This window comes from Triticum dicoccoides, chromosome 6B, assembly GCF_002162155.2.
Source record: "Triticum dicoccoides isolate Atlit2015 ecotype Zavitan chromosome 6B, WEW_v2.0, whole genome shotgun sequence".
NCBI lineage: Eukaryota > Viridiplantae > Streptophyta > Magnoliopsida > Poales > Poaceae > Triticum > Triticum dicoccoides.
Window position 1 is genome coordinate 427,660,555 of NC_041391.1, and position 16,142 is coordinate 427,676,696.

Genomic DNA, 16,142 nt, shown 5'->3' on the forward strand with positions numbered 1-16,142 from the left:
CCTTAACTACGATTGGTGGTGTAGCTCGAGTGAGATATATTTTAATAGCTAACCCTAACGACAATGTTAGATTTGGCTTCAACCAAAGAGTCTGTCAGGTTCTGGGCCTGCGCCTGAACCTACAAAAACACCATCAGAAAACTCTGTCAGAGCACGGCATGGCCACCGGACTGAATAGTACAAGCACCAACATACACTTTTTTTGCCTTCAATGGAGTACGAGGGCACTCCGTCTCTATAGAATGAAGAAGAAATGAACAGTTCACCTTCTGTTTTACCATGGGTCAACGATTTGGGGATGAACCAATGGACTGGAAACTAAAGTCCAGCAGCCAAGAAAGTACAGCAGCCAAGAAACCCACGGCGGCTCCAGGGGCGGGTGGCTCCGGCGGCTCCCTGCGGTAAAGGGCGCGGGGCGGGGCGGCTCCGTCTCTAGCGATAACCCGCGGCAGCTCCAGGGCGGGCGGCTCCGGCGGCTCCCTGCGGCGAAGGGCGTGGGGCGGGGCGGCCGCCTCCAGCGGCGAGCGGCAGCGGCAGCGGCGGCAAGCGGCTCCCGCGGCTGCTCCCGCGACGAAGGGCGGCTCCGGCTAACGGCTGCGGGAGGTTGCGGGGCGGCGAGGCAAACGACTCGGGAGAAGGAGGGGGCGAGAGGTCGTGCGGGAGGTTTGTTATTTTTTCTAAACCGCGAAGGCTGGGTTAACGATAGATGGTTTGTTAGTCGCTTGATGCGTGGTTTACAGCGTTAATTATAGAAGGATTAAGGGTCGTTAGATCTTGCTAATGGATGTATCTGATTGTTTGGATCTGTCATCTCTCTTTCTTTTATAGTGGTAGTAGATGAAACTTCCATTCTTTTAAATGCCACTGTTCTATGCTTATTATTGCATATTATAAAAAAGCACAATTTCTATGAAAATTGTGCAAATTTTGTCATTATTTTTTATCATTATTTATGTTCGTTCTTTTTAAAAGGCAATACCAAAGGCACTAGTTCTTTTTTCTTAGAAAAACTCCACTATTTTGATTTTGTTTTAGTTTGTATTTCATTTTCTTTCTTCTTTAAAGCAACTCTAATGGGGCGACCCACTTCGCCCGCCGTCGTTCGTTTGGGTCGGCGCGGACACAAAAGGCGGCCCAACACGCCGACCCAAACGGATGCACGTCCACTTTTCGTCCGCGGGCGACCCATTCCCGACCCATTTTTGAGCCGGATTTGCGTTGGCGCGGACACACGACGGACACGCGCACGCTCGCCTTCTCCTTTCCCTGTGCCCGCTGGTCGGTGGTACATTGGCCTCCCCCTCATCCCCCAGCCAACAGCAACCCCCGCCCGCCTCCTTCGTCGCTGACGCCGCCTATTTTTGCCGGCGACTCTGCCAGCTGCCGCCGCCTCCACATCCGCCCAGCAACGCCGCCCACTCCTCCCATCGCCCGCCACCGCCGTCTTGCCGCCGGGGAGCAAACTGCTTCCCACCGCCGCTCCCCCCACCGCACAGCCGCCCGCGACCAGAAGCCGCCTCGCCGCCCCGGCCAGATCCGACCGGCACGCTCGTCGGACGCCGGCCCACTCGTAGGACGCCGGCAGGGCAGCTAGCTAGTCCGTGCGTGCCGCAACTCCCCTCGCCGGCCCTCTCCTTCTTCGACGCCAGCAAGATGTTCGACAGTTTGCCAAGGTACGAAAATGGACTCCGCCGACGAGTTCTTTTTTCACAGTTTCCTTTGCGATTCCGACGATTCGTCGTCCGACGACGAGGAGGAGATATTGGCTGCCATGTTGGTCCATCACCACCTCAATAGCTAGCGGCCGTTGTTCCATGGTTCCATTCCGGGCCACTTTCTGGCGTTGAATCGCAACCGTGAGAGCGGCCATTTCCTTCTTTGGAAGGACTACTTTGATATAACAAACCCGTTGTTCAAACATCAAATATTCCGTCGCTGTTTCCGTATGAGTAGGCATCTTTTCAACCGTATTAGAGAGGGGGTGGTCGGCTGTGATGACTATTTCGAGTGCAAAGAGGATGCCGCCGGTGTTTGCTAGGCTTGCCGAAGGCAACAACCCATCGGTGAACTTTACTGTCAACGGCCACAACTACGACAAAGGATACTACCTGGGTGACGATATCTATTCTCAATGGACCACTATTGTCAAGACAATACCCAACCTTGTCGGTGAGAAGAGGAAAAGATTTGCCCAAGAACAAGAGAGTGTTAGGAAGGATGTCGAGCGTGCCTTTGGCGTTTTTGCAATCTCGATGGGGCATCGTTCGGTATCCTGCTAATACCTGAAGCACGCAGAAACTATGGGAGGTGATGACTGCTTATGTGATCATGCGCAATATGATTGTAGAAGACGAGCGCCCGAACGTCTGTACGATCAAAGGCTTCAGTTTCAGGGTGAGAATGTTGTGCATGAGCATGAAGTAGCGGCAACGTTTGAACAGTTCACCCAATTTCATCAAGACATGCGTGTTGGGAAACTCACGTGCAACCGCAAAATGATTTAGTTGAGAATATGTGGGCTCATGTTGGCAACCAACAGATGTATCTTCTTTTATTTGTTTGCAAAACTATGTGAAACATTTTTATTTGTATCCGGTTGTAAAACTATATTATTTTATTCGATGAACTATGTTTGACAATATGTTTGAATGCAAATCAATGTAATATTGGGCGGCCAGCCGACCACGCCGGCACATATGGGTCAGCGTGTTGGGCGCGCTGCCGACCCATATCAAAAAGAGGACGGACGCCGGGCGGGCGGCCGACCCAAACGGACAAAAAACGGACGAAATCACCGTCCAATTGGGTCGAGTTGCTCTTAGTGCTGATATCAATGCCACTAATTCATTTCTTCCTAGGAAACTTATTTTTTGCGAAACTTTCATTACTATATGATTGATCTTGTATATTTTTAAAGCGCAATTTTTGTGTATATTGTGTGCAAATCTTGTCATGTTTTTGTTTTAGATTTATTTTTCATTATCTTTCTTCTTAAAAGGGCGATGTCGATGGTTCATTCTTATTAAATCTTAAAATTTTGATGTTGATTTTGTTTTTATTTCATGTTTCGTTTGTCTGAAAGGGTAATAGCAAAGTCATTAATTCATTCTTTCTTAAAAACATCATTATTTTGATTTTGATTTATTTTTATCTAATTTTCTTTCTTCTTTGATGGTAATTTCTAAAAAAAAATCTTCTTAAAGGGTAATATCAAATCAATGCCACTAATTCATTCTTGCTTAGAAAACTTTATTTTTGTATTTCTTTATTTTTATTTTTGTTTATCCACAGTTTCACACTACTTCTGCATCCATGCATGAGGCCACGCCAAACGTTCGTCTCCTGCTGCAACTTCTACTCTTAGCGGTGACATGAGCACAGCTTATTAAACAAGCATCAAGCCTTTAGAACTAGAAAAGCTAAACACGTATAGCTTCAAATTCTAAACATAGTTCCGTTCGTCTGTTCTAGTGTGGTGCCTTCAAGGGGTGGTCAGACGTGAGCCATGCATGCAAGGCTAGTTCCTTGCAATCAAACACCAAGCACGTCAAGTGCCGACTGTGATGTGACTTGACCGGTTATTAAAGAAGAAAAAATGATTCGCCCAAAATAAAAATTCAATCAACTGACCCCTAGCCACCCGCTTCTTTCAAACCAAATGGATTCCTATTTTGAATTTGTTACCGTTGTTTTGGAAAATAAAGGAGACACACACGAACTGAAGAAAAGCACAATAATTCAGAGCATCGAGTGCATACAAATTACTTCGTCTGTCTCAAAATCTTTCCCTAATAATAAAGCACTTATTGCTTCTGGTGGTCCGCCCAAAAAAATACCCCAAAAGTTACTATAAATTACTCACTATGCCATCCATAAGTAAAGAAAACGATTCGGTTTTTTGGATCCAAAGTCGCCGGCTCGCTTCATTGTTTTAAGGGCAGTGGTATGTGCCGGTGCGCCGGCCGAACGATTCGGCCGGTCGCCTGCCCATCGTCAGATCGCTTTGCCTGGGGCCACTAGATCACGGCCTTCTATCGCCCCTTTCCTCGCGCGCACGAATGGCAACAACGCCCTTCACCCACCCGCCATGGACGCTGTGAGGCCTGACCTTGAAGTATCGCCAGCTCGCTGCCAGTCGCCGTCCTGGTCGCCACCAGGTCGGCGTCCTCGCCCCCGGTCGCCGTCCTCGTCGCCGCCCGGTCGCCGTCCTCACCCCCGGTCGCGGCCCTCGCCCCCCTTCCTCGCGCGCGAACGGCAACAACGCCCAATAGAGGAGAAGTGCATGCTCTAGCCAATGCGACCAAAAGACCGATCTGATGAAAGAGACTAGGCAGCATATTATACGTCAACACTCCCCCTCACGTGTGGCTCCCTCAGGCCTAAACGTGGACCGAAAGTGGGCTGCAATTTAATTGCGACAGCCGCGTCTTGAACTCGAGACCTCTTGGCTCCGATACCATGTAGAAAATACTGGATGGATGAATATTTATGTGTTGTCGTATTGATCTGACCCAGGTGTGGGATATATATAGAGTACAATATGTGAGAGAGACTTGGAGTAGGGGACAAGCCGTACATGGTTTAAACCAATCCTATCTCTAACTCCTAATCTCTAGCTTAAACATAATTATACTTCTAACATTCCCCCTCAGTCGTAGCGGGAGTGAAGCGGACGATGACGACTGAATTTGAAATCTTGTGCTTTCGTCGTCTTCTCCGTCGTGCCATCATCAACTGCGTCTCTGATGGGTCGGCACCTAGGGCGGTGACTGCGTCCCCTTCTGGTGCCTTCCTGCCTTCTCCTCTATTCCCTCCCGCAGTCACAGCGGGAGTGGCGTGGACGCTAGTGACGACGTGGACGCTGTTGACTGGAGTTGTTGCTGATGAGTTGCTGTAGACGTAGCCATTAATGTTAATGTTGAGGTAGCCGATCATGTGATGTAGTCGTGGTCAAGATAGTCGTGGGTGATGAAGCCGCACAAAGCTAGAGGCGCAAAAAATTGCGCGATGTTGTAGATGACGGAGCTGCAGTCATGGACAATGCACCTTGCAGATGTCAGAGGGTGCCGTCGGTGATGAGTCCACCTGTTTTGCCAAGACCGGAGGAAACCCATCAAGCACACATCAGTTTTGCCAGAACCGTGTGGCCGTGTAGGGGTCGTCACTATAGTGACGCCATGTCGATGCAGTCGTGCCGTCGTGGATGACGCGGTCGATGCCATCGTCGTGACGCGGTCATTGCCGTCGTCGAGGTCGCGTCTTGCAGAAAAGTCTGTCAGAGGACGCTAGGTGCCCATCTTGTGAACGAGCCGGCGGCGGTGTGTTGACGAAGATGTTGGTGAAGACGATGTTGATGAAGACCTTGGCGATGAAGTGTCGTCGATGACGTTGCAGCGGCATGTCAACGATGATGCGTCGCTGGAAGGCGTCCCTCCGCGGCGACGAGGTGTCGATGCCGAGCCGTGCTGAAGAAGTATGTTGGCTCATAGCCCGGCGTAGTCGTACAGGTTGGTGCAGTGATTCGGCTCGACGAAGAATATTTGGAGCAGATCGGTGGCTTGATGCAGGTTCGCTGCGTCGGCTCGGTGTGCGTGGTGCGGAACTCAGTGCAGGTTGCCGGCTCGGTGCAGATCGTTGGTTCGCTCGGTGGAGGCCTCGGGTGCTCTATGAAGCTTGCTCGGACGGCTCGTGACCGATGTTGGTTCCCTGATATGGAGTATCGGTCTTGCATGATGCTGGCCGCATGTATGAAGCTTCCTCGTAGAAGCGGCTACATGTATGCTGGCCGCATGGATGCCTTGAATCGGTCCAGCGGCGAGGCGTACGGCGCGGCTACAGCCGTACGCGTGCGTACGCTCACCTGAAGATGCTGCTGGTTCGAGGCGTTGATGTGTGTTGCTTGGCATCGAGGCCGTGGGGGCGGGCACGTAGAGCTCTGCTGCTGTCGATGTCCGTGGCGCCCGGGGAGCAGGTCAGATGCTGGTGTCGTGTTGCCCGTGAAGTTGATGATTTGAACTCGGTGATGTGTCATCCGTCGAGGTCGGACGCGGTGGAGATCCTCGAAGCGCTGCTGGCTCCGGCGACCAGCGTCTCAGGCGAGATCTATATGCGCGGCCGCTGATCGCGCACGTAGCCGCCAGAGAGTCGATGGAGAGTGCTCGATGCCCCTGCTGCGATTTCTGCACCGATTTCACCGGATTTTGAGCACCGTGGGATTTATTTGTGGCTAAAGAAAAATCAATCTACTTGAGTTTCGAAATTTGAAGTTGATCTAATCTAAGGAATCAATCTAATGATGATGAACTCGAAAATTGGATCTAAAACTATGAGACCGATCAAATCTTTGATTAATCGGGTGCCGCGCCCCCGAGGAGAGAAGATTAATCTCTCCGGGAGCGGCGTGCTGCGGAAGTGGTAGAGGAATCCAGGATCGGCGTCGTGAGACTAACCGCTCTAATACCATGTAGAAGTGCAAGCTCTAGCCAATGCAACCAAAAGACCGATCTGATGAAAGAGACTAGGCAGCACATTATACGTCAACACGCCCTTCATCCACGCGCCATGGACGCTGCGAGGCTGACCTTGAAGTATCACCAACTCACCGCCGGTCGCCATCCTCGTAGCCTCCAGGTCGCCGTCCTCTCCCCCGGTCGCCGTCCTCGTCGCAGCCAATCACCGGCCTCGCCCCCGGTTGCGGCCCTCGTCGCCCGGCTCCCCCGGTTGAAGCTTTTCTTGTCATTACCTCTTGAAGCTTTTCCTTCCGTGAGTTGAAGCTTTTCCACTGCCGCTTGAAGCTTTTCCTACCATTGAAGCCTTTTTTCCGCAGTGGAAGATTTCTTCTCATGCCGCTCTGAAGCTTTTCCTCTAGTCGGATGAAGCTTTTCCAAACGGTTCAAACATTTTATCCTGGGTGGAATCTAGACACTTGACTGGTTCCAGCAAAAAAATATGTCGCTAGTAGCAAATTTATACATCAGTTGTAGCATTTCTTCACCCTGGTTGCAGCTTCTGCCGCGTTGCCGTTCGCAGCGGACAGTCGACTGGTTCCAGCAAAAAGCGATGTCGGATGTAGCAAAAAAAGATGCCGGATGTAGCAAAAAATTGCTTGTCCAGCAAAGAACGACTTTGATGGAAGCATGTTTGGGTTCTACTTCCAGCCAAACACTGTGCCGGTTCCAGCAATCCCGATCCCTGGTTGCAGCATCACACCGCCCACTCCTAGTCCAACTTGTCGGGGTGATTCCAACAGCTCGTCGGGGTGAATCTCGCAGCTCGCCACCGTTGCTGGTTCCAGCAAAAACAGTACGCGGTTGCAGCTCCCTCCCCAGCCGGTTGTAGCATCTGTGTGCTCCCACCGCCATGGCTGTCGGTCGAGGTACTAGCTCATCCCGTTGATTCTCGCCGTCGGCGCCCTGAGCAGCTGGAAAAAACAGTGGATTGGGTTGAGACCCGCGCGGCGGCGGCGGCCTCCGGCGACCGGCCGGCGAGACGGCGGGGCCGAGCGACGGGGCTCGTGTGGGAGCGCGGCTCGCAGGCGCGCGCGGGCTGCGCGGGAACGACGCAGGAAGGGATGGATAAGATGCACGGGCCCCATATCAGGAAGACGTGGCTATATGCGCGTGTGTTATGCGTGACGAGGCAGGAGCCGGCCGAAGTTTCGGCCGGTACGCCGTATCTAAACGTTTACCTCGTTTTAAAGATGTGATACAAATACAAGCCACAGATCCACAAGCAGCAGAGTGGTTTTTTTTTTATTTGTGGCAAAGCAGAGTGGATAAAGCGTAGCTCCTCTAGCAAGCAGACCAAGGTTCGATCCCTTTTCTCACGCATCCACCCCCATGTATGCGTTAATGGACCGGCCCATGTGCGGGGCTTCACTCCCCTTTTTTTCCGTTTCGGTTTTTTGTCTTTTTTTTCTTATTCTGTTTTCTTCCGTCCTTCAATTAATTTGGGATTTTTAAATTTAAAATGTTGCGAGTTTTAAAAAAATGTTCGGTAAATTATAAAATATACATGAATTCAAAAAAATTAGGAAATCATAATCTTTTTGCAGATTCAAAAAAAATTGGTGATTTTGCAAAACTGTTCGCAAATTATAAAAAAATTCATGATTTGGAAAAAAGACCGGCAAATAAAATCACATTCACGAATTTGAAAAAAATGATCGTGTATTCAAAACATATTCGGGGATCTGAAAAAAATTGTCCATGAAATTTTACAAAATGTTCACAGAACTAAAATATTTAAAATATGTTCCCAAATGTAAAAAAGTTCATCCATTCAAAAAAAAGTTTGTTTAGTCAAGAAATGTTAAAGAATTAAAAAACTATTAATGCATTTAAAAATTGTTTGTAAACAAAAATAATGTTCGTGATTTTTCTTAGAGAAAATCTAATTTTTTTAAAAAAAAGTGTTTGTCGATCAGAAAAACTGTTCACCGATTCAAAAATCTTTTATGTCTAGGATTTGATTAGTTTTTTTGAAGTCTTTATATGTCTTGGCATTGGGAGTAGTTTGTGGTCGATGAGATTTGTTTTTAAAGTTTTAAACATTCCCTTGTGCAACATAAAGATAAGTGTGGCATGCACTAGCCAGTTCATAGCCTTGTGATTTATCGCGTCGAATGCATTGTGATCAGCGTGGACATCGCGGCCATCATTGGCTAAGGTGAGAAAAAAGCAAGTGGCCAAATGGCGAGCCACCGTTTAAAATATAGTACTCTCATATATCAGAGTCTTGAGTCATACTTATTTGGCTAGCGCATAATTTTTTTTGTCTTCCGTTGCAACGCACGGGCATATTTGCTAGTAAGTGTCTAAAGCATCTAAGTTGACCGGCACGGCAACACCCGGCATCGACAACCTAGTAAACTGTAGGACACAACACGGTACATAGTTAATAGGCATCTATGTGTTGGGGTCTTGGGGTTTTAGACAAATTTACTCCAAAAACGTCACACGTTTGTACATAAACAGTACATTTGCTTCTTCTGGTTTCTCATGGAGAACAAAATGACACGGTATGCCCTTGAAAAGGCGAACATGTCAAAGTTCACAATTCACAGCCTGACTCCACAGCGAAGTAGCAGCCGTCAAGGCGCGATCACAGTAATGTATCGATGATCGCCTGCACACTCCTGTCATCCTGAAAAGGTAAAAAAATGCTAGTACGTAAGTAAAATATGGAGCAGTACCCAATTTTTAAAATCCTACGAGGCAGTAGTGTGTTTACCTCCAATGGAATGCCGAGCCACCGTTTCAGCACTTCATGTACTGATTCAGTGCTAACGGACGCAGTAATCTGTAGGGCAGCCTGAGCAACGACTCCAATGACACCACGCGCGCACATCACAGGGCCTCCTGAGCATCCATCCCTCGATGGAGAGTCAAGGTGCAGCCACTGTTCGTGCCCTTCATCCTCGTCTTCTTCTTCATCGTCTTCCTCTTCCTCATCCTTGTCATCTTCTCCCTTTCGCCACACTGGTCCACTACAAAATGAAGAGAAAGGATGATTCGTAGGATGATTCATATACAAGTTGAAAGATTGCGAGTTAAGCGAATAGCGTACTCACGCAATCAATGCAGGGCAAACCGATGGAATCCTAGCATAAACTTCAGGCATATCTGGATCTGGCCGTGTCACGCCACTTGTATTGCAGTAGCCAATGGCAACAACACTTGTCCCAATTTGCAATTCACTTGCCATAGTAAAACGTAGAGCTGGTGGCATTTTCCCCCTCAGTCCTTGGACTTCAATAAAAGCAAGGTCCACGAAGAAGTCATAAAACCTTAGAAGACCAGGTCGGTCCTCAACTCCACCACTCCCACGGATAAATCTAACAAAGAGCTTGTCATTAGCTTCGTCGAAAGGTTCCTCTCCAGCAGTCACGTGCCTGTTAGTTACCACAACACAATCTGCATCTCTGGTCTTGATGATGAAACCAGTGCCGGAGCTAGTGGTGCACTTCTTCCCATCAATTTTCTTGACGTGATAGATTTGCACAACGCTTTTTCTAGCTTTCATGGCTTTAGCTAGAACCACTGGGTCAGGATTGGTCTTCATCATAACGTTAACCTGTTATGCAAATCAAACAGCGAGACCATGTTTAGGAAATCATAAATGGCTGCCGGTCATCACAAAATATCATCTACTTATCAACCTCTTTACACAGATTCAAAACCACGATTAAACAATGTTTCGTATAATCAACAATAAAACCATTTCACTTAATTAAAAGCACAAATAAAACTGTGAAGCAGTAAAAGCAGGACAATGTCAACAATACAAACAAATGATAAAATACAAAGGCACTCAAGCTATGTACTCCCTCCGTCCCAAAATAATCGTCTTTGATTTAGTACAAGTACATGTACTAAAATTAAAGACATTTATTTTGGGACGAAAGGAGTAAGAAATAATAGTAGCTTACAAATATAACTCAGCAAAGGAAATGAAAAGTAGTTTCTTATCACTCAAGCATCACTATAGAGAGTTACGTTGCCAAAATGATGTAAGAACAAGAAAACAAATCTAACTCAGCGGAAGGAAATTATTTGGCTCAATGCATGGATTGGCTCACAGGAGGAATGGCAGATGATATTAATATTAAAAGACAGACAGGATATGACAATTAGAATACTGTAATGCTGCAAATTTTAAGTAGCTTGGTCAAGTCAATCTTTTTAAGAATGTATATATCAGTGAAGGAGCCTAAAAAGGACAGGCTTTCATAAATATATGCCCACTAAGAATTTTCAGAGCAATATTGTGGAGCCGGGCAACAACAGAGAGGATTTTCCTGTTGGCAAAAAGAAGGCAGAGCTAGGTGAGCTCGCGGCGGAAACGCATGCAGATGCAGGTAACAATTGGGCACCCAAAGTGTACGGTGAAGTTGATCGCAAAGGTACAGACGGCCGCGGCCGGCGAACAAAGAGAATGGAGGGAGGATTCCCGTTACCATCGCCAGCGGGGGGAGGATCGGGCGGAGAAGATCGCCGTAGAGGAGATCTTGTCGCGGCCTTGGGACGGTTTGGAGGGTGGCGGTAAACGGACGAAACTCGCAGGCGGCGCCTCAACTGCGGAAATAAACTGGTCCGGTGAGAGCATGGCAATGGAAGAGAAGCTACACAAGAAGATGAAGAACAGGCATACAGATAATGCATTTGTAGCGGCCGGGGATCTTTCTCACCGGGATCGTTAGGACGATGGCCGCCGAGAGAGGACTAGGAGGAAACCCAAATCCAAATGCGCCCCCCTTCCGAACCCCGTAACCACGAAAGAGGAGGAGGACGACGAGAAGTCGTGGTGGGTTGGTCTTTGCCAGTCTGCTGGTTGACAGACCGAGCACTGAAAAGCAAGCTTTTTCTTTGGCGAGGGCAGGGGAGAACACCGCGCACCCCGTCCGTCCCGCATTGTGTGCTCTCTTCACCTATTGCCTGCCTGCCTGCTTTCTTTCCTCATTAGGGAAAAAAAGCCTGCCCGATGGGCCCACGCGGGGCCGCACGCAGTGAAGAGAGAGAGGGAGGGAGAGAGAGAGAATTTTTGTTTTTTACATTTATTACATTGGGGCATTGGGGGAGGGAGGAGCCACATTTGAGTTGAGTTGTGCAATGTACACTGTAGTGATTGTTTGTTTTTTTTAGAAAAAGAGAAGGACCCCCGGCCTCTGCATCTGGACGATGCATACGGCCACTTTATTAATTATTCTCACAAGACCTTACAAAGTCATACAACAGTAAGACTAAAGCCACCGTCTAAGCAACAACAGTAAGACAATTGATGAAGGGGCGCTGATAGCCTTGGCCTAATACCAAACAGACATCGTAGCCAGACTTAACATCTAAGACCTGAGGTCCCAACCAGGACGCCTGCCGGATATGGGCACCCATCAGTCCGGCGTGTTCCTCAACCAGGACACCTGCCGGGTATGAGGCCGCCGCAGCCACTTGCCACTAGTCTATCTTCAGAGTTGTACTGCTACATCGATCTTGCCCGGTCTAGCTGCCGCCGATGACACCACGACGCCAGACAGCGTCGACCTCCTGTGCGAGTCCATCATCGCACATCAAACTCCTAATCTCCAGGGCGACATGCCATCGAGATCTGCCACCATCCATGTGCATGATGAAGCACCGCTCCACCAAAGACGTCGTCCACTGGTCCCTCGAGCCCGCGTACACCTCCAAGAAAGACGCCCCCAAGGGGGAAACGACACAAACGTGTCGGTGTCTTCTGATCTGTCGATCTAGGGTTTTCCCCGGAGGTAGCAGATAGTAGTCTAGAACTTCTCCACTGCGATGCCTTCAAGAAGGGAACGACGTCGTGAACGCCACCATCGCCGGCTTTGGCATCTAGCCAAGAGCAGGTTTTCACCCAGATCTGTTCGAAGAACTCCATCCAGCTTCTTGTGCACAGACCGCCGCCTTCTCTGTCGGAGACTAGATCAAAAGGATCCAGCAGCCGCCGCCAGATCCATGCAGTCAGCACCGGGAGATGACGACAATCTCCCTGTACCAGAGCTAGCACGAATCTGAGCAGATCGAGTCGGAGACGATGATACTCCTGGATCTCCGGCAGACCGGCGAGCCGCCGGCACCACCGTGTCCAGATCGCCGGCCACGTCGGGCCGCCGCCACCCCCCGCGTCGTCCGGTGGTCACCAGATCCGGGACGAGCCAGAACCGGTCGGACCAACGGGCGCGCCGCCACCCAGCCATGGGGACACCGCCCCGGCCACCGCCGCCCCCTGTGCATCCGACCGATTCCCACCGGCACCACCACAGCCGCCGCCGCTGGGACGCTGCGCCGCCATGGGCCAAAGTGGGGGCCGCACCTTTGCAGATCTGGGTGCCCGGGCCACCCATGGATCCGAGGGAGAGGGGAGTTAATATTGCCTTGTGAATTGTGAATGAGCCTTGTAGTGATTGTTGTGGAGAGGAGAAACTACAGCCAAGATTGATTTTTAGTAGTAGTATATCAATTCTTGAGGTTCGTTTGTTACAAATATCATGTTTTATTGATCAAGTATAATCAAGAAAGAGTGTCTCCCGGATACAATCCGGGCTTGCATGAAAAATAGAGTCATTAGAGAACTCAGAGGATCTAGTTAGAATATGCGCTGCCACATTCGACAAATGATTTATATGAGAAGAACGACGCCAACTCCTTGATATTAGCAAAGATGAGATCCACTGACGAGCGATCAAATAGTTGTTCAACTCTTCATTTTTAAAGACCCAACATGTTATTGGCATTCATTGATTTAGCATAGAAGAGTGGAATATAAGATCGGTCAAGTGACCAGTGGAATGAAAGAAATAGTGTCATGGCCGTGAGGCCCTACTAGCTAAGCCTAACTTCTCGCTACATCAGCCCCAAAAGGGTGCTCAAAACACTTGGCCCCTGCCAACTTCCCAACTCTATATTGTTTCTGATTTTGGCGACCACTTCAGGCACCGAAACAATTTTGTTTCTAAAAATGCAGCGGTTTAACTCTTACAATGCTTACTATCGCAGAACATTAAAGGCTGGGAAATGTTATTTGGCGTCCGTTAGATATTTGACTACTTCAACGAACGCCCTCCCCGCTGTTGCACGGATCTCAGCGCAGGGTCGACGCCACGCCAGATTTTGAAACTAGTTCGGTGTATGAGTGAAACCCGGCGAATGTTCCACTTTTCCAAATAACCTGCGCACCACACTGTCTAGTGGTGTGGTCTTGCACATGGAGGACCCTAGTTCGAATCCCAAGTCCTCCTTTTTACCATTTTTTTAACTAAGATGGCATTTTTCTAGAAGAAATTAAGATGGCAGTTTATTTTTTAAATATTTCACATGGCAAAAAGATTTCAGAAGTCAAGTTTTTTTATTAAGAGATGGCATTTTTATATTAAGAGAGCATTTCCTATGTTGGCATTTTTATATTAAGAGATGACATTTTTGTTTTTTTAGTGCTACCACATTATATTTTTCTTGAAATCTAAAAAGTGCGCGCGCGCTTGTTGGGGAGGACGAGCGGCCGCTCGGTCACTCGCGTTCATGCATTCATGCGTTTGTCTAGTAGTGCATGTGATTATTAGCATTAAATGCGGTTAGATTTGTAACATGTGAAGGACAAAACAGATCCACGTGTATTTGTTTCGGGTTTTTAAATTTTTAAATAGCCATATCTTTCAAACTATGTGTTGAAATTCAGATCCGTCTTCACCGTTGGATTTCTCGTGACGAGATCTTTGATAGTAGATCTCACATGGATATGTTTTGATGAAATTTTTTCGATGCCAACTTTCGTGCTATATGGTGCAACTTTAGTACTGTATTGTGCAACTTTAGTACTACATTGTGCAACTTTTTCAAAAATCAATTTTTGGATCTACATGATTCAACTTCCACAAGGTTGTAGTCTAGCAACCATGAAAACTTTGATGTGCAATTAATCTACTGTCCCGACCAACTACCTAGTAGTCATTGTGCAACCCTCCTCCTTATTCGTGGATGGTAGAGAAGACTAGCTGCACACATATATGCTCAGTTGGCTTGTAACTTAGTCTAGTTGCACACCGATTAATATTTAGTTGGCTTGTAATATATTCTAGTTGCACACACATTGATGTTTAGTTGGTAGAGAATACTAGTTGCACACACATGCTCAGTTGGCTTGTAATTTAGTCTAGTTGCACACATATTGATGTTTAGTTGGCTTGTGATGTAGTCTAGTTGTACACACATCGATGTTTAGTTGGCAGAGAAGACTAGTTGCACACACACATGCTCAGTTGGCTTGTAATTTAATCTAGTTGCACATATATTGTTGTTTAGTTGGCAGGACAATGGACACACACATATGCTCAGTTGGCACGACAATGTAGTCTAGTTTGCCCACACATTGATGTTTAGTTGTCAGAACTATTGTCACACACATATGCTTAGTTGGCGCAACAATGTAGTCTAGTTGCACACATATTGATGATTAGTTGGCAGGAAGACTAGTTTGTCGAAACATCTCCATGCGGAATCTACTTTTAAAGAGCACGTCGCGAGGGTTTCAACGGTGAAAACAGATCTGAATTTCGACACGCGGTTTAGAAGATATCTCTTTTATAATTTTGAAAACCAAAAACTAATACATAAAGGACAAACATGAGGAACATTTAATGCATGGCATGCAGGCACCAGACGCATGCATGCAGCGGCTGACCAAACAGGCACTAGTGCGAGTGGGGCTCGATCGGGTGGAACGGGTGGTTGTTTCCTTCGTTTCCTTTTTTCTAAACGTGAAGGGGACACATACTTACCTTATTTAGCCGGCCGCTGGATCGCGCTAGTGAGACGCCGGCCGCCCACTAGACGCGTCCTATATTTTTTTATGCACACAAGGATGATGACTAGAAATGTGGCAACTTTTGTGGTGTTTTTCGTTTTCTAATTTTTGTTGATGGCATTTTCTGGGAAAAAGACTAACAATTAACTGGGCCTATGGGCCAAGTCAGAGTTCACCCTGGCCTTTCCTCTTGGGGAACTATCTGGGAGGTCAAAAAGGAAATTTCCTATTCACCACTTGAAAGTGCGTTATATCGACTAGAGGGGGGGTGAATAGGCGATTTTTATGAATTCTTCACTAAGGAATTTGCCGGTGAGGAAATTCCTAAATGAAGAACTACTTGCAGCGGAATAAGTACTCAAAAGTAAACATAACAGAACACAAGCATAGTCATCATGATGAAATGAAGACAAGCACAGAGTACAGAAAGCGTAAACACAGGATAACACAAGAAAGAAGACGGACAGACTGAAGAAATTGAACTGAGGAAATTGAGAAAGTCTTTAGTCAAAGTCTTCAAACAGATATGAACAGGCACACAATAACAGACATGAAGAAATGAAAGAGTTGAGGAAATAGAACCAGTAAGCTTGGTGAAGACAATGATTTGGTAGACCAGTTCCAACTGATGTCTCAATTGTACATCTGGTTGGAACGACTGAGTATTTAAACTCGAGGACACCCAGTCCCGGACACACAGTCCTCACTGTATTCTCCTTGAGCTAAGGTCACACAGACCTCGCCCAATCACTCGTGGTAAGTCTTCAGGTGACTTCCGAACCTTCACAAACTCGGTCATTCGGCGATCCACAATTCCTTTTGGA

General features: G+C 47.7%; 1 protein-coding gene across 1 annotated transcript; it reads right to left on the bottom strand.

The window, feature by feature from the left end:
* Positions 1-8,940: 8,940 nt before the first annotated feature.
* On the bottom strand, positions 8,941-11,363 carry LOC119326689. Its single transcript, XM_037600311.1, has 5 exons — positions 11,189-11,363; positions 10,958-11,075; positions 9,572-10,074; positions 9,232-9,487; positions 8,941-9,144 (listed from the first exon to the last, which is right to left on the bottom strand). The coding sequence occupies exons 2-5, from the start codon at positions 10,958-10,960 to the stop codon at positions 9,103-9,105; spliced, it is 804 nt and encodes a 267-aa protein (XP_037456208.1). The 5' UTR covers positions 10,961-11,075; positions 11,189-11,363; the 3' UTR covers positions 8,941-9,102.
* Positions 11,364-16,142: the final 4,779 nt, after the last annotated feature.